The sequence below is a fragment of the Eublepharis macularius genome, chromosome 4 (assembly GCF_028583425.1).
Source record: "Eublepharis macularius isolate TG4126 chromosome 4, MPM_Emac_v1.0, whole genome shotgun sequence".
Classification (NCBI taxonomy): domain Eukaryota; kingdom Metazoa; phylum Chordata; class Lepidosauria; order Squamata; family Eublepharidae; genus Eublepharis; species Eublepharis macularius.
Genome location: NC_072793.1, coordinates 80,741,963 through 80,767,445, shown reverse-complemented (window position 1 = coordinate 80,767,445; position 25,483 = coordinate 80,741,963). Strand labels below are relative to the sequence as shown.

General features: G+C 42.3%; 1 protein-coding gene across 2 annotated transcripts in view; it reads left to right on the top strand.

Annotated features, from left to right (window-relative positions):
* FLT4 (fms related receptor tyrosine kinase 4) overlaps positions 1 to 25,237 on the top strand; it is a 148,140-nt gene extending 122,903 nt beyond the window's left edge. For both annotated transcript variants that reach the window (XM_054976285.1, XM_054976286.1), the window contains 11 exons: positions 151 to 239; positions 1,165 to 1,324; positions 3,151 to 3,245; positions 4,758 to 4,880; positions 6,401 to 6,512; positions 7,174 to 7,273; positions 8,249 to 8,354; positions 10,732 to 10,871; positions 11,897 to 12,017; positions 13,179 to 13,264; positions 22,795 to 25,237. In XM_054976285.1, the coding sequence (XP_054832260.1) occupies positions 151 to 239; positions 1,165 to 1,324; positions 3,151 to 3,245; positions 4,758 to 4,880; positions 6,401 to 6,512; positions 7,174 to 7,273; positions 8,249 to 8,354; positions 10,732 to 10,871; positions 11,897 to 12,017; positions 13,179 to 13,264; positions 22,795 to 23,014 (1,352 nt within the window). In that variant the 3' untranslated portion in view covers positions 23,015 to 25,237. The remainder of the gene's footprint in view (positions 1 to 150; positions 240 to 1,164; positions 1,325 to 3,150; positions 3,246 to 4,757; positions 4,881 to 6,400; positions 6,513 to 7,173; positions 7,274 to 8,248; positions 8,355 to 10,731; positions 10,872 to 11,896; positions 12,018 to 13,178; positions 13,265 to 22,794) is intronic.
* Positions 25,238 to 25,483: the final 246 nt, after the last annotated feature.

Sequence of the window (25,483 nt, the reverse complement as noted above, 5' to 3'; positions counted from 1 at the left end):
TACTGGAGCAGAAGAATGAGGATGGAGCAGAAGAATGGTGTAGAAAAGCAGGATATAAATAAATAAATGCAATGCATGATTCAAAGCTACATGAAACATCACTTATTTCTGCCTGTGGAACATGCTTTCTCCTTGGTTTCTCTTCCACAGGTCCCCTAATGGTTATTGTTGAGTTCTGTAAATATGGAAATCTCTCAAACTATCTGCGAACCAAACGGGAAGGATTCAGTCCTTACAGGGTATGTGGTTGACATTATCTTGAGAATATTTTATACCATTATCATTAGACAGGCTGGATGGATGCATAATAATATATACACTATAGATTTGGTGTGGATTTGAACAGAAAATATGATCAAAATGTCATATGTTTAAAAGTTAGGTCTGCTGTGCATTATCAATTGATCAACTGAATAAATATGATGAGCTAACTAGAGGAACATGGCACAATCCTTGCCTTAGCATGTGGGGTGTGTTACATAGCTGTGAAGTGGGAGTGCATTAGGAGTAGCATTAGGAAGACAAGTACTGAAATCCATTTGCCCTCCACTTTTGCCTCTAGTACCACCTCCCCTCAGCTGTGTCTCTTCCTTCTGGGCTTACTTGCAGTCTCAGTGCATAATCAGGAGAAAAGCAGCTGGAGGAATGAGTTGTGGGAGGCAAAACAATGTGCTGAGGAAGGGTTTTGCTGCCCTCCCCTGGTACTGCCCTTCTGCTTTAATTTAAATCAACTTATTCCTCTATGACACAGCTGTATCCTAATGTATGAGTCTACAGCCTTAGTTAGGCCCTGAAATCCTTATACTAACCAGGGTTAGCGTTTCTAGGCCATTTCATCTAATCTGAGAGCAGAACCACAAGTGACAAAAGGCACAGATTGGACACTTGTCAGCTTCCCTCAAGTTTTGATGGGAAATGTAGGCATCCTGGTCTTGCAGCTTCGCTCTCTGACTGCTGTCCAATGGACTTTTCAACTGTCACTTGTCCAACATTCCGCCAAGCTGGCTACATTTCCCATCAAAACTTGAGGGAAGCTGACAAGTGTCCAATCTGTGCCTTTTGTCACTTGTGGTTCTGCTCTGAGGGAGAACATTCGCAGTGTTTACATGACTGTAGTAGTTAATCTTTCTCATGGTACTTCTCATGGTCTGGCCTCCTGCTTAGGAGAAATCTCCCAGATTGCGTGTCCAGGTTCGTTCCATTGTGGAGGCTGTTAGAGCTGACAGAAGGAGCCGTTCGGGTACCAGTGACAGCGCAATTCTTAATAGACTTTTTATGAACAAGAGCCAGCCAGCACCACCACCACCTCTTCTCATTCAAGAAGGTAAAGAAACTCAAGCACTAGCTGAATGTTGATGGAGAACTTAACATTTCTGTGAGAAGGTGGCTGGACTAAGAGAAATTTTGTAGGAGTTCTTAATCTTTGTGCTAATGGACCTCCAAGATTAATTGGGGTTAGGTCAGCAACTGAACAAATTGCATTCACTTTCATCTGGTTCTAAAAAATACTTAACACATCTGAGAAGAGGAGAACCACCCTGAGCCAATAGGAATAGTGAAGTATAAATATTTTGAGTAATAAATAAATAAACCTAAAGGAACAGACAAGACAACAATAAATATATATCAGCAGCAACATCCATCAGTAATAATAATAATAATACCATAAAACAACGATAGAAATAGGGACGTACAACTGGCATTGAGTTGACTAAGAGAAACAAATGAAGTCAGCACTTTAGGACTTTACTAACTTGCTAAATAATACAATATGGACTGTAGGGTGTGGGGTCCTAGATCCTCACTGGGAAGTGTTGATACTTTTTCAGTAGGCCCTGCCATATCATCATGCACCGTGTGACACTAGCACATGAATGGATGTATTCCCTGTAGTGACAGTCATCATTGTAAAATTGAATGACTATACACAAGACTTCAAAGAACTACACAAAATTAGTGATTACTATTACCCTAGTCTATACACTGATTAACAATGAGGTATATACTTCCGGTGAAGATGGCAGAGTAATCAGAAACAACTCTGTGCTGCTCCTATCTCTTTTGTGTGTTATGCATTGATTTGGTTCTGTCTTCTTCGATGCAGTGGTAATTTGCCTTATTTACTGTTTTATATTTTCTTGTGCTTTCAACTTGAGATAAAAATCCAGAGGGGTTAGCCATGTGTTAGTCTGTAGTTTCAAAATAGTAAAGAGTCCTGTAGCACCTTTAAGACTAACCAAGTTTATTGTAGCATAAGCTTTTGAGAACCTGCATCTGACGAAGAGAGCTGTGGTTCTCGAAAGCTTATGCCACAATAAAGATATAAAAGATACCTATAAGTAGATTTGCCGGTACTATTTTTGTAGCCAGCTCTGGGTTATTTTTCTCCCCTGTTTACTTTTTTATTTATTTTTTTGCACTAATATTTTTTTTAAAAAAGGAGATACATTATTAATGTGCTTAACACTTATTAATAAAACTTCATTTTTGTGATGTCAACTTTTCCACTAGGGCTGCTATTTGCTTAATGGTGGGGGGGTGCATGTTCTTTATCTAGGTTCCCATGCAGAACTTGTATGTTTTTCTTGTAAGTCGTAGAGGGTGGTTAGGTGGGCTTGAAATAGTGAACGTGGTGGAGAAGGATAAGCCCCCAGATGCCACATCGAGTCAAGGCCTCTTGTGGCTGCTGTCTGCAGTTTTAAAAGCAGTGGCAGTTCTTTTCATACATCTCTGGCAATAACATCTAGCTAATACTTCCGTTAAGTTGTATATTCGATTTATGACAGACAAGTGCTATCTTGCAGTTCATGTGGAGAGAGATGTATATTGCAGGGAGACTTGATCACACATGAAATCATTTCATGCTTGCAACAGCACAAATAATATATTAAAATAGCTTTTGATGTTTGCACTGTATCATACAGCTACCTGTGCTCAAATCCTATTGAGTTCAATTAAATTTAAGCCCATTTAAATGTGGGCTGACTCGCCATCATTGATTCTAGCTGATCCTCTGAGTTTCTCCCTACTTTTGCAGCCTCGACTAGCACTGAAGCTAGCTAATCTAAAATCTCTGCTGTTTAAGGGAAATACGTTTTATTCTGCCACTGACTTTCAAAACGTAACCTTTTTTCTTGCACCTTTGTACAGTGGATGATTTATGGCAAAGTCCTTTGACAATGGAAGACCTGATCTGCTACAGCTTCCAGGTGGCCAGGGGTATGGAGTTTTTAGCATCCAGAAAGGTAAACATTCCATTTATTTATTCTGACATACTTTTCTGTATAAAGGTTTTTACAGAACCTTACGATTCAGCGACTTCATAAGGCCTGTAGATCCAGTTAGAATATTTTGTCTCATGGTCTGCATTTTACAATTGCATACATTGAATTTAATTTGCTATTTTGTTGCTCAGTTTGGAGAGATCCTTTTGAAGCCCTGCATGGTCTGCTTAGATTTTCATCATCCTGAATAATTTGGTGTGATCTAGAAATTTAGTTACCTCATCCTTGACTCAAGATTATTTATTAATGTTAACTTGCAATGTCCCAATACTAGGGTTGCCAGCCTCCAGGTGGTGACAGGAGATCTCCCAGAATTACAACTGGTCTCCAGGTGACAGAGATCAGTTCTCCTGGAGAAAATGGCTGCTTTGGAGGGTGGACTCTATGGCATTATAGCCAGCGGAAGTCCCTCTCCCTCCCAAACCCCGCCCTCTTCAGGCTTCACCCCCCCAAATCTCCAGGAATTTCCCAACCAGGAGTTGGCAACCCTACCCAATACAGGTCCTTGGGAGATTGCCTTCTTGGTGTTTTCCACTGAGGAAACAATTACTTACTCCTACCATCTACTTCCTGTTGTTTAGTTGGTTACTGATCCCAAAGAGATACTTTCTTATCATGCTACTATAATATTTATTCAGGATTGTTTTCTGAAAGACTTTGGGCCCAACAATAGCTATATTAACCTTGCATCCTCCCCAGGTCTGCCACAAGGACTTTTGATCAGACATATTTTGTGAGGTGTGCAGTCTGAAAACAATTCCCTAGTATGACGGAAACCAAGTAGTATTGGGTGGGACCACAGCATATGAGAACTGTGCTGTTCCCCAACCTGAAATGGCCCTGAGGAGTCATTTAGCCTGCCTACATGTACTGATGGCTACATGTAAGTTCCCACCAAGCTCATTTCAGGATGGGAAAATGGTGAAGGAAGGGAAGACTAACCCCTCCTCCTCATTCATGTGTTTGTGATTCAAATCATGCTTACATTTGCAAGGGACATCCCATCAAAAATCTGTGTGGTGGACCCAGGAAGGATACAAGGATAATGTGACACATACTTAGGTCCTTTGTCAAATGATTTTTGGAAGTCTGCTGGGTCTCTCTTGTATACATATTTAACATAAGAATTCAAATGCAAACTTAATGCAGCTGTGCAGATAAATGAAAACAAAATTACTTGTCTGTCTACATGAATGCTATGCACTGGGTCTAACAACCTGCTTGCTCCCCAAAAGGAATTAATGCTTACCCTAGGGAAGTGGGTAACTGAGCTGGCTTAATACTCCAGAAGGAAAAAAGTACCTAAGAGTTTCAAAGTATCAGTGTCTTGCTTTAAATTACTTCTTTAAGAGTAAAGGACTGAAAAGACTTCTGCACTTGTACAGCTCCTTTGACTTCTATCAGTCCTCCTTCCCCAACCAAAACCAATTTCTAGAACTGTTATTTTATTTTATTTTCCTTGTTTTCCTTTAGTGCATCCACAGAGACCTAGCAGCTCGTAACATCTTACTGTCAGAAAACAACGTGGTGAAGATTTGTGACTTTGGACTAGCCCGGGACATCTACAAGGATCCTGACTATGTCAGGAAGGGCAGTGTGAGTTCTGGGTCATAGATATGGGACAGTAGAACCAGAACTGACTTAGACATGTACAAGCTGGGGTCCCACAAGGAAATGGGGGGGCGGGATTGATGGAAAATTTAGAAACTCTACCCCATACTTCAAAATTTTCCCATCCAGTATTTTCCTAGCTCTCGGGAACATAAAGAGGCTGAGTTCTCCCACCTTCAAGATTTTTTCCCCTTTAACCAGTTCTCCAGTGTTCATTCTGCTCCCTCGGCAATATTTTCAGTCCTTAGCACGCTGGTTTAATGGCTTCTCTCTTTTGTTTAATTTACAAAGCTATATTTTTGAGTATGTTTGTAGAATTACCCACATATGTAGAAACAATACCTTGTCTATGAGTGGTCTGGTTTTGCATCTTTCATCATCCAAACAAGCTTTAGCCACATTAGTATTAGAGGGAGGATTGTGTGTGTGTAAAGTGCCATCAAGTCACAGCCAACTTACCGCGACCCCATAGGGTTTAACAAAGGTGGTTTGCCATTGCCTGCCTCTGCCTAGCAACCCTGGACTTCCTTGGTGGCCTCCTGTCAAAGTGCTAACCAAGGCTTACCCTGTTTAACTTCAGAGATCTGACAAGATCCGGCTAGCCTGGGCCATCTGGTTCAGGGCCAGTATTAAATGTAGCGATAGTCAGGAGGCAATATCCTTTGTTTTCTTGTGACCAATGGACATTGCAAAAATCATGGAAAATGTTTATTATTCATTTTATTACTGATACACAAAGAAATTAAGCAGAAGAATAAATAAATAAACCTTATATAATGTACCTCACTGGTACTAGAAACATTGTTGGAGATGCATGTTGTTCAATATAAGAAGGGAGCAATAGCCCTTAGCATTGCCATAGCATATGGTTACCAGTTTTCATCTATCACTCACAATAATCATTATTTTTCCCTCACCTGAAAAAATGTTTATAGATTTTGTTTTGCTGTCTTTATGTATATCCACAAGTGAACCAAAGCCTAGTCTGTATAACAGCATTTTCTCACATTTATCCCTTGCTAGTTTCTACATATAGATATTGCAGAAATCACTGATTACTGAACCAACATCAGGATTTATTTACCTGTCTTCTTCAGCATTATCAGTAGTACAACTAAGGTCATGAACTGAAAGTTTTAAAAAAATCTGCCTTGTACATCATCCTCGCAACATAGTATGTCCCACTTTCAGTAAATCTTTAGTAATCAGGATGTGATACGGGAAACCCAAATTTCAGTTTTCTTTTTGTTACAGAAATACTTTAACCATATTGCTAACCATTTTGAGTTGGAGAGTGAATAAGGCCCATCCATTTAGATAGGTAAACAATATCAAACTGCATTTAGTGTTCCATCCTAAATAGATACCTTCGTGTACTGGATTTGTTGTCTGCCTAGAGGAGCTATCATAGCTTATTTCGGGTTTTTTGTGACCTTTCTTCTTTTGTTGCAATTATCTTTTATCTGGAATGTAACATCATGCACATCCTATTTCTTTTTTTACAGGCCCGCCTCCCACTAAAGTGGATGGCTCCTGAAAGCATCTTTGACAAAGTCTATACCACGCAGAGTGATGTCTGGTCGTTTGGAGTTCTTCTTTGGGAGATCTTCTCTCTAGGTGGGTTCTGAACAGTTTACTGACTTGCTAAGTCAGGATCTGTTCACAATGCCCACCTGAGTGTCTGTCATCCGTACTTTTAGGGGCACATAATGCAGAAGGCAGGTTGCTCTAAATCTGCCTGTTGCCATTAGCCTTCTCTTTCCTATTTTAAAATGCTTATTGCTGGTCCCTTCTACTCCCATCTCAAAATAATCTACCAGGTTTTCATTCCTTCTATCATTCATATCCCACCTTTCCTTTAAGGAGTTCATGGAGTGCATAGATGAAATGATCTCATCTTCTTAAGTTAAGAAAAAAAATTCTAATTTTTTAACTAAAGAATTCACCTTTTATGATTGTGCATACCACCAGTTTTATAGACAAAAGCTTGAACTGATAGTGGAATAGCTACTGAATGCCATCTTGTACTTCAGTCCTTGTGACTCTGATCATCTCTCAATAGGCTACTTCATTTAGCTTCTTTAAATTCTTATAAGGTAACAGCTAAGAGGATCAGTCTCAAAAGTATTAAGAAAACCATGTCTCCATGTGCTCTCTCACAGTATTCTATATACATGAGTAGATTGAGGCATTCTTCCACATGTAGTTATGTTTTCTCATCCTCTGCCCCCCACTCTATCATGCCATTACCTGACAATCTATGGGTTATCCTCTTCAGGTGCCTCCCCATACCCAGGAGTCCAAATCAATGAGGAATTTTGCCAGAGACTGAAAGATGGTACCAGGATGAGAGCTCCAGAATATGCCACTGCAGAAATGTGAGTCAAAAGCTGAAAACATAACCATCTGTGGAAACTGCCATCAAAATATAGAACCACAAGAAGCATCAAATCTCTAAGGCTCTGTCTTTCTTCTGCTTCTATTGGTGTAAAGTAGGCAAGAGATGATACTATAGCATAAATGCTTTCACCTGTTTCTGTAACACTGTATGTACCCAAGTATAATGTATTGTCGAAGGCTTTCATGGCCGGAGAACGATGGTTGTTGTGGGTTTTCCGGGCTGTATTGCCGTGGTCTTGGCATTGTAGTTCCTGACGTTTCACCAGCAGCTGTGGCTGGCATCTTCAGAGGTGTAGCACCAAAAGGCATCTTCAGAGGTGTAGCACTTTTGGTGCTACACCTCTGAAGATGCCAGCCACAGCTGCTGGTGAAACGTCAGGAACTACAATGCCAAGACCACGGCAATACAGCCCGGAAAATCCACAACAACCAACTACCCAAGTATAACATTCATTTTAAGGGTGAAGTTTCTCTTTGTGAGGGTTTCTGCATTTTATATCAGCCACTCTGTATTTGATCAATAGCTATAGGATGAAGATGCTGGTTTTAAGGTTCAGTGAAAGCTTAAAGTGTTGTTGTGGGTTTCTAATAAATATTTATGCAATACAATAAAAAATATATAATTTAAAAAAGAGTATACATAAGAGGTACAAGGAGAACATGTTTTTCCAACCATAGAGCAGAACTACAAGTGACAAAAGGCACAGATTGGACACTTGTCAGCTTCCCTCAAGTTTTGATGGGAAATGTAGGCAGCTTGGCAGAATGTTGGACAAGTGACAGTTGAAAAGTCCATTGGACAGCAGTCAGAGAGCCAAGCTGCAAGACCAGGATGCCTACATTTCCCATCAAAACTTGAGGGAAGCTGACAAGTGTCCAATCTGTGCCTTTTGTCACTTGTAGTTCCGCTCATAGAAACCTTGTAAAACAGCTTAATTTTTTCCCCTCTACAGTTACCGTATAATGCTAAGCTGCTGGCATGGTGATCCCAAGGAGAGACCAACATTCTCTGATTTGGTGGAGATCCTGGGAGACCTTCTTCAGGAGAACGTCCAGCATGTAAGTTCCCACAAATCAGCACAGTTGCTAGCTGAGATAGCAGTACCTGATGACAAAATATACAGTGCATGTAATTTATGCTGGTACAGTTGAAAACAGATTGCTAGTTTCATTGGGACACACTCATTCATGTAATCTTGGCCTTGTGTGGGTCCTACGCATAGTGTATATGCCATGCCTTTCAAAGGCTGTTGCATCTAAAGGGTTCCTAGGCCCAGTGCAGCTTCATTGGTACTAATTGTTCCAAATGAACACATGTTTGGGTGGCAACTGATGCTGTATCCCCAGAGATACAGAAGAGCATCTCCCATTGTCTATGTCATGGACTTGCTAACCAAATGTTAGTTCTCAGAAAGGAACAAGAAATAAGAGAGCCACATCTTACTTCCACAATTGTATAGTGTCACATACATAATTGTGTAGCATCACATAATATGGGAAGGTCTATTTTCTTCCAGTCTATTTCTGTGAGATTAATGTTTGATGTCCCAGGTCTCTAACATATCTGCCCACACATATAACCCAGTATGTGTCACAAGCAGATACTTACGGGTCAAACAGCTCAAAATGACTCATATAAACAAGCCAAGGCTCAAACACCAGGTATAGACAAGAAATCTTCCTGAGATGTCTTCCACATGGGTTATCTACCACAAGTTCAATGCTTTTAGGAAACTGTTTCCCCCCTGCTTACCCACAGCATCATGGTGCATTCCTGCATGTAAGAAAATTTCCCCAGCTTTTCTCCAATCTTTCTCAAACCTGCTTTGCTCTGAAATTTTGAGAAAGAAGGCAGTAAAGCTGAGATAGCTGCTGTGTGTGCAAAAATGTGTATTTTCTGGATTACATGGAAGCCATTTTCCCTGACCCTGTTCCCATGACAGCAGGTTCTCTGAATTTTCACCATTCTGTTTTTTTAAAGTAAGTCTCTCGCCCTTTCCTTTGCAGAGATACAAGGGAATAGGCATATATCTAAATAGAAGGGGCTAGAGACTTTTAAAATATGAAAGCTGAGTGCACAATATAATATTCTAGTACGGATTTTTTTTTTAAAAAAATGGCAAAACCCCTGTTAGTCCAGGGGAGCATTTCTAGGGGATTGGAGGAGGGAAACCTGCCACATGGAAGCCATGTTGCTGCTGCACTTAATGTGTGGCCATACCAGCAACAGGGAAGCCACAAAATCTTGTTCCTGTGTGGAAGGCACTTAGGTGTCTACCAGTCTGATCTGGAGGGAAATTTCTTTTCATCCCATAAAAAAATGATCAGTCAGGTTGTATGTGTGAGCAAAATATGTTTCTGGTGTCATCCTGAGATAAAATGAATTGGCGGTATCTTGCCAAGTCGAAAGAAACTAAGGAGAGAACTTCAATTAGCAAAAACGAAGGCCTCAGAAATTGCATAACATTCTTCATATATATTTATCTATCTTCAAGCCTTCTTACTCATGGCTTTCCTGGAATGTAAAAGGAACATCATATAAAACCTTACAGGTTAGGAGGTAAGAATGAGGCTAAAATTGTAAAGATAAAGGACAGATTTCATTCTTTGCCAGCTCTTTTGTCTCGTAATCATATTTTTCTGTGATAAATTTCAAGTATCTTTCAGCTGAGTCAAACTTAGTATCTGTATTTGATTCTAACTCAGCCCCATACAACGAATGCCATGAATTTGACAAATTTTAAAAATTATTTCTGGTCTTCAGAAATATATAACTACTTGCATTTTAAGAGTCTTCTTTGAGGACAGGAATTCATTATTTAGATACATCAGCCTGAAACAGTATTTTTCTGTAGATCATGAGAGATACAAAGCAGGCCCTGTGGGATTCTTTTGCAGTTCCTAAAGAAAAGCAACCCTATATGTGTGTAACTAAAGGCAATTTTTGCCTTTCTTGGGAGAAGTTACTCCCATTTATTTTCCTTTTTTTTCTTTAGCATTTCTGTAATGCTGCTTAGGGAAGAGCTGTTTGAGGCTTGAAATCAGAAATTATCCTAATAAAACGTACCTCCTTACTTATTTGTCTGTCTTGTACTTTGGGACCAGCACAGTACAGACAACATCGTATTCAACTGCATGGCGTGGATATAGCCTGCAAGTAATTAAATGGGCTGAATAACAGTAGAGGGCATTCCTTGCATATCTACTCTCTCTGCTTGTCAGGAGATGGAAAGATTAAGGCACTGTATTACTTTCTGAATTGAAAAGGTTTGATTTACTTGCTTTTCTCTTGAAATTATTCTGTGCCTCAGCATAGCCTCCCGCTATCAATTCTGTAACCAGGTTATTGACAGAATGTTCGTAAAAATTGCATTCACTACCATTTCTGTGCTTCTTTCTTTCTTTCCTCACAAAAAAATTTCTACATTCTAATAAGGAGGGGAAAGATTATATCCCCCTGAATGACTCTCAGAGCTCTGAAGACGATGGCTTCTCCCAGGTGGCTTCATCCATCCAGCAGAACTCTGATGAAGAGGAATTTGATATGAGAACACACTGTCACAGTATAGCAGCAAGGTAAGTCCTTGCTGATTCCTGGAAAACATATCATGATGGAGAGAGTCTAGCAGAGGGCGAGACAATTTTCTAACAATGTTTTTTAGAAGGACCATCTCTCTTGCTCGCTCTCGCTCTCGCTCTCTCTCGCTCTCTGGCATCATCAAAAATTTCAGTTGCATTAGATTATGAGGAATTCATCAACATTTTCAGCCACAACTACTTTCATTGTGCAAAACCAAACCCAAGGGTGTTTCCACACACTATTTTTCTGGAAGTCCTCCCACAAAATTGGGTGGTTGCAAGTCAGCAAGATCTGCTGTCTAAAAAGAGCATGGTGGGATATAGGGGGATAGAGACTTGAGCATGGTGGGATAGAGGGGGATAGAGACTTGTCCCTCAGCTGGGCAAATTGGTACCCCAATCACTAAGAATGAAAGGAAATTGCTGCACGGTGTTTGCCTACAGACTGGAGTCCTGAAATGACAGGAGCTGTGGAAATGGCTCAGGCAGAAAAGCTCTCCCTGCCCGGTTAAAGCATCAGTATTCCCAACAAAAGATGTGTTTGTCTTATTTTCTGCTGCATGTTTATTTTCCATTATGCAAAGTTTAGGGCCGCCCATGCATAACATAAAGATATGTGTAGCATACACCCCCATCCAAAAAACATTTTAATGAAAAAAATTAATCCTTTGCCACAGTCATTTTCCTTCTCAAAATTGACTCTTCAAGCTGCTTTAAGTACCCCTTTCCTCCTTGCTGCTCTGCTTTCCCCAATAATAGCCTCCCAAGGCTGCTTTTTATTTTTTAAAGCATTAGGAGAATGTTATACATGTCTGCATGGTTTTCTGGTTAGTCTCTATCCTCAGGAGAAGGATAACAAATGCTTTAGACTGTTGTGCTTCTATGCTGCAAAATGTGATGTCATAAACTGTCCTATACAAATTTATTTACAGGAAGAGCACCAAGTGCAGACTGTCTTATTTGAAGCATATGTCCTAAGGGAATCTTCTCTGATTTAGTGCTCACTTTGTTTCTTCTCCCAGATACTATAACTGTGTGTCTTTCCCTGGCTGTTTGACTGGTGGGAATCAGATAAGGTGTCCATCTAGAATAAAGACTTTTGAAGAATTCCCTATGACACAAACCATGTATAAGGCACATCCGGTAAGCTGGTCAAGACTCTGGGACCACAAGAAGAAAACTGAAAACTCAACCTTTATTTGTTTATTACCACTGTTTAAACTCATGCCGAGATGATCAAGCAATGTATGCTCCAACCGCATTTTCCTATAAACAATATATTGTGGTTTCTACGCTGGGACATGTGATAGCCTTGCAACAATTCTCCTCAGGGAATATCGGAGATTATAAGGAAAGGGGATCGAATGCTGCCACTTTTGCTCCAGATGTGACTGGCATGGGTAACACAATCGATTGATTGGTTTCAGTTTTCTAGACTGGTGGTCATCATGCCACTTGAATCCAACACCCCTTTATTGAATGCCTTGGGGAAGATGAAACCAAAATATTATTATTTCTGGCTGTCATTGTAGAACTTCTGAGATTCAGCAAGCTTTCTTATGTGGTCTGAGGGACATTGCTGTAAGAGGTTATCAGGAGTGGCAGTTACTGGGGTTCCAGACTATGGTGAGCTGCCTGTATGCAGACTGAGGAGAGTTGATTTTCAATGTGAAGGTGCAGGTAATGGCTGGAAGAGATGTATGCTCCCCTCAATCCTTTCCAGAGGGAGTATGTCCCTAAATAATCATGGATTGCCTCTAGTTCACGTTATAGAGACAAAGAAAGAGAGATGTTTCCGTTTGTTTGTTTGCTCAAGATGCAGGAATAGAAACAAGTTTTATTCATTCCATATGGAGGATGAATAGAGGACACATTTAGCTTGAGATCTACAAAGTGAAATGGGAACTACAATGAGAACAGCTGTGCCTGATGAGGGTTTTATAGGATTCCCCCCCACTCAGGGCAGAGCTCCATATTAGCAACTCTGCAGTAGTCAAGGTGATGGAATTGTGGAGATGGAGGAGGCGATTGTAGGGGGAGAACTGGTGGGAAAGTGGGTGGATTTATTTCAAATGGGATTTTTTCTAGCTTTGGATCTTAGGTTGAGGAAAGATTAAAAACAGCCTGGGGGCATCTGGAGGGCAGAAGCAGGAGCAGGGCTGAGCACCCCGCCCCCCTGATTTTTCCCTTGCATTTTCTTTACAGATTCAACCTTTAGCAGGGAGATCTGTGGTGAGAAATTCTGAGAATGCATACACAGCAAGGTTGGCACTTCTAATGTTCCTTGCTTCTGTTTCCTTGCAGGACAATCAGACAGACAGTGGGATGGTCTTGGCGTCTGAAGAGTTTGAGAGAATAGAAAATAGACACAGAAAAGAAGGTGCATTCAGGTACTTCATTGTGCGCGTCTCAGAGTTCATGGTAACATACTATACCCTGCGGTGCTCTCTGCAGCAAATCCTGCTGCAGCCTCTTGTAAATGTGCTGTGAACAGAGAAATGCAAGCACATCCATCCTCCTGTAACCTGCTGCTGGCGGCAGCATTCCTGAAGACATTTATAACAAAAAGGTTGTTTGAGCTTAATGGCTTAATGGCCAGTTGAATCCCTGCAAGGAAACAAAAAAGAGGAAGCTTCTTACAGGATGATGAAATATGACAGGAAATGAAAGGCCTTTCCAGACAATCAAGCAACAAATGCACAGTCCCTTTGTTTTTGGAAATAATGCATCTTACCAATGTTCAAATACACACACAAACATTTAATGAGGTGAAATTTTTATAATGTGACTGTTTCCTCAGCTAGCAAAATTATTGCGAATGCCATGTGGAATGTGGTTGTGAATCTGTCACAGGCACAGGAAGATTTTCTGTTTCTAGTTTTTGCCTTCTGCCAGAATCACTCCTGATTTCTTCTCTATGAGATGTATTTATTGACCATTCTTGTTTCGTTCTTTCATGGTTTTGATGTGAGTCTTACCTTATTTTGCATCTTATTGCCTATGTTGATATTTTATTGCTAGGAGGAAAGGATGCAAATGTTTTAAATAGATAGAGGTTTAGTGGCCATGGAATTACTAATGACTGGGAACATCAGCCACTGCCTACTCTGATGCCACTCTAATGCCTGTTTCAAAAATTATTTTATTCTCATAGGACAAAATTAAGCATTTTGAAGTCCCATTGATTTCAGTGGGAGAGTAATGCACTTACTTAGATTTCTTCCATTAAAATCAGTGAGTACTTAAAATTGCTTAACTTTAGCAGAATCATGCCATTATCATCATCATCACTATCTGCTATACCCCATAGCATGGGAAACTCATGTTGCTGTATAAAATGGAATTAAAAAGTGGCAGATAATAGTAAGATTATCCCCCCTACATGTCATAAAGCTTTTGTTCAGTAATTTTTGTAAATGTCGTGGGAGGACAGGTACTTTCTCTTTCCAACACTACAGAATATCAGTGGGCTTAGACTGGAGTAACTCTGCTTAGCATTTCACTGTAAATGCCCTTCCCACTGTCCCCATTTACATGAGGGTGAGATATATACTGCTGCTGTGGGATTAGGCTTAACACAAATGCAGCACTAAGTGGGAGATTTTGTCATCTGAATAAACCTGGATACCTTCAGGGATTGTTTTTTAGTTCGCAGCTCTAAAGACACACCCAAATAGACATGGCAGTGTTCAATGAAATGTATAGACCATAGAAGTTGCATAGTTAATGTGTTTCTCCCTCCCTCATCCTGTGAAGAACAACTTGTTGGGGTGGTTCTGGGTTGTGTCCCGTGCATAGCTAGCATGAAGGGGTTTCATGCAAGGGAATGAAGCCTGTTTTCAAAAGTCTAGCAGTGACACAAGAGCCCCAGCAGCTCATCTCCATCCTGTAGCATCTTTTGCTTGCTTGGTCAGGTCATCCTGCTGCTGTCAATACCTTCTTTGTCTGGATATTGCCTTGCAGAATCATGCACTCGTTGGGATTAGGGTAGCACTTAAAGCATTTCAATTGCATTCCAGTTGATCAAATATTGACAAAGGCATGATCCAAAAAATTAATCATTTTAGATTCCAGTGATTTTAATGGGGGAGCTAAACTGGTGCTTAATTCTCTCATTTTGAAGTCAATGGGGACTAAAATTGCTTGGTCATGCTCAGTCATGCTCACCTCCTATATTGAGATAATTCGGGCTGGAGAAAAGTCTGCAGCTGCCATGGAATTGTCCTGTACTCCAGTGGTTCCCAACCTTTTTGATATGGTGACCCACAAGTCTAAATTTACTTGGTATGGTGATCCATCTAGTGCTGGCGCAAGGCTTTTGGGTGGCCTAGGCAGTCTATGACCTGGCTGCCCGTGTAGTCTAGCATTCCATTTTCTACAGTAGCCAACCAGATGCTTTTAAGAAACCAACACACAAAAGGAGCAGTTACCTCCAAGCAAGTAGCATTCCGAAGTACACATCCTTTGCATTTGAACAGCTCCCAACTTCAATCTCCACACACACCCCGCCAGCCTTCCAGCTAATACCATAAAGAACTTGTTGCCTGGCAGATTTCCCCCCTTGTTATTGTCTCAAAGAAAGGTGGAAAGTAAGAATCTGTGAGATTCACAGGACAATGAGGAAAGAATGATACAAAAGGCAGAAAACTTTAGGGAAGCCATCAGGCAGAACTAGCCTATGACCCACTTTCAGAGGCTTTGCAACCCACTTTTGGGTCCTGATCCACAGGTTGGGAAACACTGCTGTACTTGAAGCTGCAAGACAGAAGTTGAGCAATCCCCTCTCTGATACAACATTTTTCATTCTGTAAATTTGGATTTTAAAAAACACAAAATTGACTTCTTTAATGAAATACCATGTGTGTAACTACTTTTTATCTCAGAACTATAAAATTTGGTACACTCAGAAAAATATCTGCTCAAAGCATTTTCATGACTGAATAACACAGCTGGTGTTCACCTAAAGTCCAAATGCCGTCATTAGTATTCAGCTAGGTGCACAGAACCTGGCTTTCATTTTGTTCAAAGAGTTCCATGTGTTACATGGAAACAAGATCATCCCCAGTAGTAAACTTGAGGCACCCTGCTGATAGTTCAGAGATTGATAATAAATATGAACAGAGATGTTCATCATTGTCTCTTCCCGGGCAGTTCCACATGGGACTGTGCACATGCAGGCTAGCCACGGTGAAGGTTTTCTAGCTTTAGAGCTCTATAAGGGGTGCCTCCTCCTCTCAGTCAGGGCCGGTGCGCCCATTGAGGCCAGGTAGGCGGTGGCCTCAGGGTGCAGGGTGCCCGAGGGGGCGCTGGAGGAGGCATGGGGGGGGGGCGGGAGTGCACGCCATGGAGCTGCAGCCTCCTAGCCCTCCCTGCCCTGCTCCACCGCTGCTGCCAGCACACGCCCCTGATCGGGCACAGCAGCCACGGGCAGGCATCTGCAGTGGCGCAGGGCAACTGAGCGGGAGAGCTCGGAGGCCACCTGCGCTGTCCCAGCCGCCTGCTGCAGCGATCCGGCCAGCGGCGCGTGCACACCCATGTAACATCACACGTGACGTCATCATGCAGGCCAGTGCGTGCGCGCGCACGCACACGGGCGCACGGCCCGCCGGGAGTGCCAAAAACCCTGGCGCCGCTGATGCTCTCAGTGCATGAGCAGCAATCTTCCACCTACATGCACGCACCTAAAGGGGGGACGCCCCACCCTTTCCCTCAGTTTTCTTTTTGCTACAATCAGGAAAAATTCTTCTGCCAACAGCCTGTTCTTCTTTTCCTCCTATCTCACTCATTCACCTAAGATAGATCTCAGAAATCTCTTTTCAAAAAATACCTGCAATGAACAGTGTAGAAGCCCTACACTGCACATGAATTACGTCTCTTCTGTTTGGGTGAGTCCCACAATGTGACTGAGTATCAAGTCAGCCAGAGATTCATGCCCAAGGCCAGAAGCAATAGAGCCTCAAGGCTCGAAGCAGCTCTTTGGGAGAAGGTCTTGTCAGGCTCAGGTACTCCAACGACAAAGTCATCTGCCGAGGGTGAGCCTCACCCAACTCCAAAAACCTTTCAGTCTCGACCAATAAGTCCAGCAGTGTAAACTCCCATTCCCCAGCATCAATGGTTCTGACTCCAGATGGATCCCAAAACCAGTCTCCAGTTCTGATCTACTCTGATTGCTCCTCATCAGAGTCTCCACTCAGAGAGTAGAAGGATAAGACCAAGCATCTGAAGCAACTGGCTTCATCCTTCAGAAGAGATGCCTCTCTGCCTCAGCCACAGGCACAACCCCCCTTCAGGCTGGAAGAGGAGGTAACCACAATACCTCACACACCCTCCCCGGCACCCATGCCTTCATTCCACAAGGAGAGGAGCCCCTCTTTCGAGATAATAAAATTACAGATCTGATCTTCATTCTTCCTCCCACTTCGATCATTTCCAGTTTTCCAAGTGCTCAGGCTCAGACAACCACCATTGCCTGGCCCTCTCAACTGGCCCCTTCCATCTCAGTTCTGTAGCCACCAATCTCAACACCATTTGCCACCCAGATAGTCTCATGGCAGGACTTTCTTACCATTCTCCAGTCCATGGCATCTACAGGCCCCATCGCTCCACCAGTTCCAAAAATGCCTTTGGACAATGCCCTCAGCTCCGTCTGTGCCCTCAGCCCCAACGATGCTCTTGTCCTCTTAGTACCAACACCTTTTTGGATTCAGAAGAGGAGATGCATCTTACTCCGACCATACTGAATTGGCTTTGGATCCCTTGCCTGAGGAGTCAGTGGGGGATCCAACACCCTCCTCACTCATGTAGGATTATTGCCTCTTCAACGAGCAGATGACCCAAATGGTCAGGATTCTCCAGGCTCTGTACTCAGACATCCCTGCATCCATAGTCCTCCCTGCAGTTGAAGACTTACTGGACATAGCCAGTGGCATGTAGAAGAAGCCTGCTTCAATTCCTGCCATATCCAAGGAAAGTGAACATTTATACAAATCAAAGCAACAAAACTGTGGTTTCCTCTTTACTCACCCACTCCCATCTTCACTGGTGGTGGCCGAAGAGGTACAGGCACAGTACCGCCATGGATCACAGTCAGCCCCAGCTGACAGGGAAGGGTGGAAAATTGATGACCTAGGTAGAAGAGTCTATTCCTCAGCCACCTTTAATTTCTACATCACCAATTATCAAGCGAACATGGGATCATACAGCCTTTTCCTGTAGGAGCATTTGTCTGCCTTCAACACCTCCCAGAGAAGTACTGAGCCCTGGCCAAGGTCCTTCAGGGTGAGGCCACCAGGCTAGCCAAAGAACAAATGTGGGCAGGCAAACATTCAGCAGATTGCTCAATAAACTCTATGGCAATTATAAATCAAACTTTGTAGAACAATGGTTTCCGGTATTATAATTCCTGACACAAGATGATTTTATTAAAAAAAAAAATACAACCTAAAGATTACTACACTTTTCTACTTTATTTTTGATAAGGAGATCTTCTAGTCTATAATACAATCAAAGAAAATGTATAGAGTATACTGTATCTAACAATATGTACCTATAATAGCTGACTCTACTCCTGTAAATAGTTCCCTCAATGACTATTCTAAATTTAGTTTTGTTATTTGTATTCTATATTGAAAAATTTAAATAAATATTATAAAAAAATAATAAACTCTATGGCATCCACCAATGAGCTGAGGCACCATGAGTGGCTTCACTCAACTGCAGTATCCCAAGACAAAAGACCCAAGATTGAGGAGTTTCCTTTTGAAAGCCATCTGCTGTTCTCAGAGAAAACAGATGACTCACTTTCCAAATGAAAAAGAACCACCCAATGGCCAGGTGTCTTGGAGTCATTGCACCTCAGCAACAACAGCAAGCCCCCCCACCGTTACCGAGACCAAAGTCAGCAACAGCCACCCCAGTACTGCCCTTACCAATACCCATCCACCAGAAGTCATCCTAATCCTCACTTCCATGTTCAAAGGTTTTCATCTAAACCGTGTCCAAAGTAGCCTTAACCACAAGCACCAAAAGCCTCATAGCAAGGCCCCAAACTGTTGTTCTGACTGACTGACCCACAAAGCCCCTTCCCACTCTGTGATAGTCTTGAGTTCCCTTTATCCAATGTGGAAAGAAATTACCAATGACTCCTGGGTCAGCGCTATTGTCAGGTAGGAGTACAGGCTACATTTTTCCGAACTACTGCCAAAACTACTGCAGATTATCCTGAAGTATTATAACAGGCTAACTGCTTTCCAACGGGGCTTTTGAAAGGGTGCCTGATGGAGACTCCATGCATGGGTTTTTACTCCAGATACTTTCTGGTTTATTTATTTATGTATTTATTTGATTTATACCCCGCCCTCCCCACAGATGGGCTCAGGGTGGCTAACAACATTAAAAAACACATTAAAAGTCACAAAAACATAAAATCAATAATTTTTAAAAGTTATTAAAATAGTCCAGGAGCAGGCTATTTAAACAAATATTGGGAGTCTGTATATGGGCATAGCAGATGGCCAAGGGCAGCCCCAGAAGAAGTGGTGGTCTTAGATGAAAGAAGGAGGACACCCGCTGGCACTCAGCCAAAGGCCCGGCGGAACATCTCTACAGGCCCTGCAAAACTGTAACAGGTCCCGCAGGGCCCGTATCTCCAGCAGGAAAGTGTTCCACCAGGTCAGGGCCAGGGCAGAAAAAGCCCTGGCCCTCGTTGAGGCTAGACGGATGTTCTTCGAGCCGGGGACCACCAGGAGTTGCTTGTCTGCAGAGTGCAACACCCTGCAGGGGACATAATGGAAAAGGCAGGTATGCAGGTCCCAGTCCATGAAGGGCTTTAAACACCAAGGTTAACACCTTGAACCTTGAACCGGATCCAGAACTCCACTGGAAGCCAGTGCAGCTGGCAGTGCACAGGATGAATATGCGCTCAGATTGGCATTCCAGGAAGGATGTATGCCGCTGCATTCTGGACCAGCTGTAACTTCTGGGTCAGGCCCAAGGGCAGCCCAGCGTAGAGTGAGTTGCAGTAGTCTAGCCTGGAGGTGACCGTTGCATGGATTACTGTGGCCAGGTCCCGGGGCGAAAGATAGGGCGCCAGTTGTCTGGCATATCGAAGATGAAAAAAGGCAGACCTGGCAACAGTTGTGACCTGGGCCTCTATTGAAAGTGTGGCATCCAAGGTCACACCCAGGCTCCTCGCCGTCAGTGAAGGTTTCAATTGTACCCCATCGAGGGTTGGGAGCCGAGTCCCCAGCTCGATCGCCCCATGACCCAGACACAGAACCACCATCTTCAGAGGATTCAATTTCATGTGACTCTGATGTAACCATACCGTCACAGCCTCAAGATCCTTGGCCAAGGAATCCAGAGTGAGATCAGACTGGCTGTCAGCTGAGTGTCATCCGCATACTGGTGACAAGCCAGCCCAAAGCTGTGGGCTAACCGGGCGAGGGGGCGCATATAGATATTAAATAGCATCGGGGAAAGAATCGCCCCGAGGGATGCTGCATACCAAGAATAACAATTTTAAAAGATGGAAGGATCAGTCCCATCCTGGACCTACGAAATTGAATACATTTCTGAAAGTTGAAAAAATGTAAAATGTTGACATTGCCCCAAGTTTCACAGTTGTTAAGATTAAATGTTTGGTTTGTTGTATTGGATCTGAAAGACACTGATTTCCATACATCCATTCATCCTAGCCATAGAAGGTATTTATACGTTCAGTGCTATGCTGTATACCACTGCACTAACATTCAGCCTATCTTCAGCCCCACAAGTATTCACCAAATGTATTGTAGCAGTGATTGCCCACCTTAGGTCTCAAGGATGTGTCATTTATCCTTACCTAGATGACTGGCTACTGGTGGCTCAGTCCCAGTCACAGCTTCTAGCTCATCTTGACCTTACCATCACAACAGTCTCACATTTATTATTCTTTATCAACTAGAAGAAGTCTCATTTGGTATTGACCCAATCCATTCAATTTATTGGAGCCAGACTCGACTCCTCCATAGGCAAAGCCTATGAGGAAAGGGCCAAATCCTTACAAAGCCTATGAGGAAAGGGCCAAATCCTTACAATCCATTGCACACCTCTTCATTAGGGTATGATTCCAAAAGGCACTGATGATACAAAAACGTTTAGGCCTAAGGGCCTTGACAACTGCTGTAGTTCCTTCTGCATGCCTACATATGTAAACCTGTCGATTTAACCCCATTACTCATGCACAGGAGTGCAGTTTCTCCATTCCTAGATATGGATATGGGTCACCTTCAGAAACTTGCTTGCCCATCAATGTCCTAGAGTTACGGGCCATTCGTCCCTCTCTTGCTTCCTTTGCAGGTATTGTTCAAAACAGGAGGGGTGCAGATGCTCACAAACCATACAATTGTCCTCCACTACCTAAACAAGCAAGGCAGCATGGCTTTCCTCAAACTCTGTAAAAAAGCTGTGAAACTTTGGGACTGGCAATCCACAACGTGTCTTTCCATATTTCAGGCACAGACCATCGCAAGGCAGATACGCTCAGCAGAGTTCTTCTAGCACACCACAAGTGGTCCCTATCGGAAAAATATATCCTACCAATTCTTCATCAGTGGGGGTTTCCTAGTGTAGACCTGTTTTCCGCAGCAGTCAACACCAAAGCTGAAGCATTTTGCTCCCTGGAGTGTGTGACCAAAACTCACCTGGGGATGCCGTCCAAGTACTTTGGCTGGGGGTCTCTTCTGTGCCTTCATGCCCACCCCATTTACACCCAGGGTGCTGTGCAGGTTCAAACACTACAAGACTCACTGTATACATGGCACTCCCTTCTGGCCCCACCAAGAATGGTTCCCAAACTTCCTAGCTATGACACAGGGCAGAATAATTCATCTCCCTGCCCCCAATGACAGACCTCCTCTACAGGGGGCAGATATTCCATCACAATGTGATCAAGCTCAAACTCACAGTTTGGCTGCTATACCTGGAAACTGCTCTTTCTCCCCCAAGCTCAAGCCTCCAATTCGATTGGAGCTCAAGCCTCCTCAGCAGTTTTCCTATGAAGTGTTCCTCTGCATGAGATTTGCCAAGCAGCGACATGGTCTTTAGCTGACACCTTCATGAGCCACTATTCAGTGGATACCAATGCCATATGAGAATCAGCCGTGGGGACAGCAGTCTTGCATTCGTTATTTAATTGACATATCAATCCACCTCCACAATAAGTAGCTCGCTATTCTCCCATGTGGGACTGCACAGGAAGAGATGACGATGAAAACAGGGTTGCACTTACCTGTAACTGTTGTTCATTGAGTTTCTTCTGTGCAGGCACACATTCCCTCCCTCCTGTCCTGCTGAGAGTTCTGCCAATTGTCATAAGGTAGGACTCCAACAGCTCAGGAGAACTGAGAAAAACTGACAGATTGACCCCCTCCCAGTTGTGTAAGGTTTGGCGGGAGATTGCCACGCGTGCTCTGAAAGGGGGAGGCTTCCCCTTTTAGGACTCTAAAGCTTGAAAGCCTTCACTACAGCTGGCCTGCATGTGCACAGTCCCATGTGTGTCTGCATAGAAGAGACTCAATGAACAACAGTTACAGGTAAGTGCAACCCTGTTTTCTTAACAGAGGACCATTGTAACTCTCTGTATTGTATAAATGTGGCCTTAATCTGTCAAAGTGGCTCAGTTCCCTTAAACAAAGCACCAGTTAGCATCTCTGTATATTTTATACATTTTCACATGCCATTTCTGTTTTGCTGCTTTCTCCTTGGAATGATGCTGCTCGTTTTAAAAGTTATTTTTATGGTGCAGCTTTACACACCTGCCAGCTTGCTAAACAATTTGTGCAAGCCTTTAGCTTTCTGGTGCTAAGTCACTTGTCTTGGGGTTTGTATAGGACATTTCTTGCTCAGAACTAACTCCCTGCCACTCTGTTCTCCACAACAGCAGTAAAGGATCCAGTCAAAATGCAGAATCAACCATGGATCAGTCGGACCTGAGGGGTCGGGGTCGGCCATTGTATCAGTCCCAGCTCAGAGGTCAGACTTTTTACAACAGTGAATATGGAGAACTGTCAGAACACTCTGAAGAAGGCAGCTGCACTCCACCCGCTGAGGGAGCCAGTCCCTCCCTCCTTCATGCTTCATTCTTTTCAGACCAATACTAAAGAGGAACAGATTGAGGAGACACCAGGCAGAGATGCCATCTTTCACCATTTCTGCAGCTTTGTCCTTGGTCTGTTGAGTCATATCCCATTATTCTAGAAGAAGACACAATAGGGGACCCCTGAGGAACAGATGGCAATACTCCTTGGATATGAAGACGGATGCCAAGCATTTCAACAGGGGATCCAGTCCTTGCATTTGGCATAAACACATGCTTGGTATTGCTATAGTTTTATCATTACCTCTTTATATGTATTTCTTTGGAAGAAACTACTGTGTTCTGCTACCAGGTGGGTGCCTGCTTTGGGAGCTGCAGCCACTACTCAGTATTCAGCCTCTATTCAACTAGTTTGCCATAATAAGCTTTATTTCAGGTCAGATAAAAATAGATATGTCTTAACCGAGTTTCTTCCTGATAGGCTGCTTTGTTTGTTTCTGCTCTCATTTCAACTCAAGTAGTAGAAAAGGAAAATAAAATCAATTGAATGGAGTCTGGTAAACAGAGGAGTTGCACTATTTCCACACAAGGTTAGATCTGTCCCACTGAACATACACAACTATACATATATTATTCATGCATGGTTTTACATGTTTCATTTATTTTAAAGCACCAAAATAACCACAACATTTTACTGCATTATTGCGTCCTACAAATTTATCCCAAATAGTTAATTGTGGGAGAAAGTAAAAGAAGAATTGCTTTATATCCTAGCAAATAAGAACAAATGATTGCCTTAATAAAGTAATAGATCACCTAATGGTTGCTTACTTATAGAGGTGATACTTTACAATTTGCACAAACAATCAGAGAATGCCTACTAACATAGACAGAATGTGGTAAAATTCAGAGGTCATAGAGGGGACTGGACCAAGTGAAACTTAGTAGTAGGTCGCATATTCAAATTCTTCAGTATTTTTTTTTTAAACCCTCCCTACATGTAGAAATTGGCCCATCAAGGTGAGGGCTCAGCAAGAACGTTTTTCCCATTTATGTGCATAGATTCAATAAATATATGAAAAAAAGATGAAAAGTTGGTTCATATTGGCTCCCTGGTATTCAAACAAACTCTCAGCCATGGCTTGAACACCATTTCATCATAAAAGACATTGTTTCCACTTTCTTGGCAACCAGCCTTAGAGAGTCATTAAAATGGTGTATCACCCATGTTCTCACTGCAAAGTATGGTATCTTGTCATAGTAGATTTTGATGATTGATCATTATACTCAAAGCAAAGTAATATACCTCTAACCCTTATAATTACCAAGAAAAGACCATCTGATGCAATGAAAAGTCTGATGCTACTCCACTTAAGCAGTAGATTGTCCATCTTCTTATCCCCACCTAGTCTCTACAGATGTCTGTGCTTTTTCCAAGTATGAGTATGCCCTGATCCTGGTAGCAACTCCAACACAAATATTCCAAAGTTAAGTTACACAGATATACCTAATCTGCATTATTTATTCTGATTCTGAAATTTGGAGATATCTATAGGCTTACATGCACACTTGCTCCTCTACCTCAGTCACCAGTCTTTAGCACAGTACATCTCTTAGCTGTAGTTGGAAAACATTGCTTCAATTGATTTTTTAAATGGACAATATAAGGGGAGCAACTGTAGATCAGGTCAATGTGAATATGTTTGTACTGTTGTTCCTTATCATGCTGTACCAGATTTTCCCTCCCTGCTCCTGCTCTGGAGGGTCACTGTCACTGAAAAACTTCACAAGGGCATCTGTGAAAGCTTTATAAAGTCAATTCTGATCAACTTGTTTGTCAGAAGCCCACCCTCTGAATGGTGTCTCCACATGAAAGGATTTCTGCTTGCAGGCCAAGCTTTCATGTATAGAATTAACCGTTTGGATTTGGCTTTTTTTCCCTTCCAGATTATATATTTTCCTTCATAAGAGTACTGCATGCATTTACACAACTGTTCTTGACACTGTTCATTTGCCACTGTCCATGTTGATTTGTACTTTGTATGACTGCACTCAGGGCAGTCCCTTTTGATGGCATTTGTTATCCATACAAGTTGTACAGTTCTGTGCTTAGTCAGTTAGTGGGAGAGAATTAAGTTCTGCTCTATTGTGTGGAAAGGATGAAGTTCTCTAGTTTCTATATGTATGTATATATCTACATTTTTTAAAACTTACTGTTTTTGTCAAAAATTGGAAACTCAAAGCAACATATAGACAACAGCAATGAAGAATATAGTTCTATAGAAGATTTTTCTTTCTCATTTCTGTTAGTGGAGTGACAATACTTCGATCAGCTGAGAGCTTCAGAAATGGAAATAGACAAATGCGCACACATCCCCCTAAGCTGTCCTGAGATCAGTGTTTCACCTTGTGCCACTCCAAGGAGACTGAAAGATCAGGCTGCAACTGCCCCAGTTGCCACCACATTAAGATTATTACCTAGTAAAAAAAATATTAAAGGGACAATACAGAACTATAGTGCATATTTTACTGG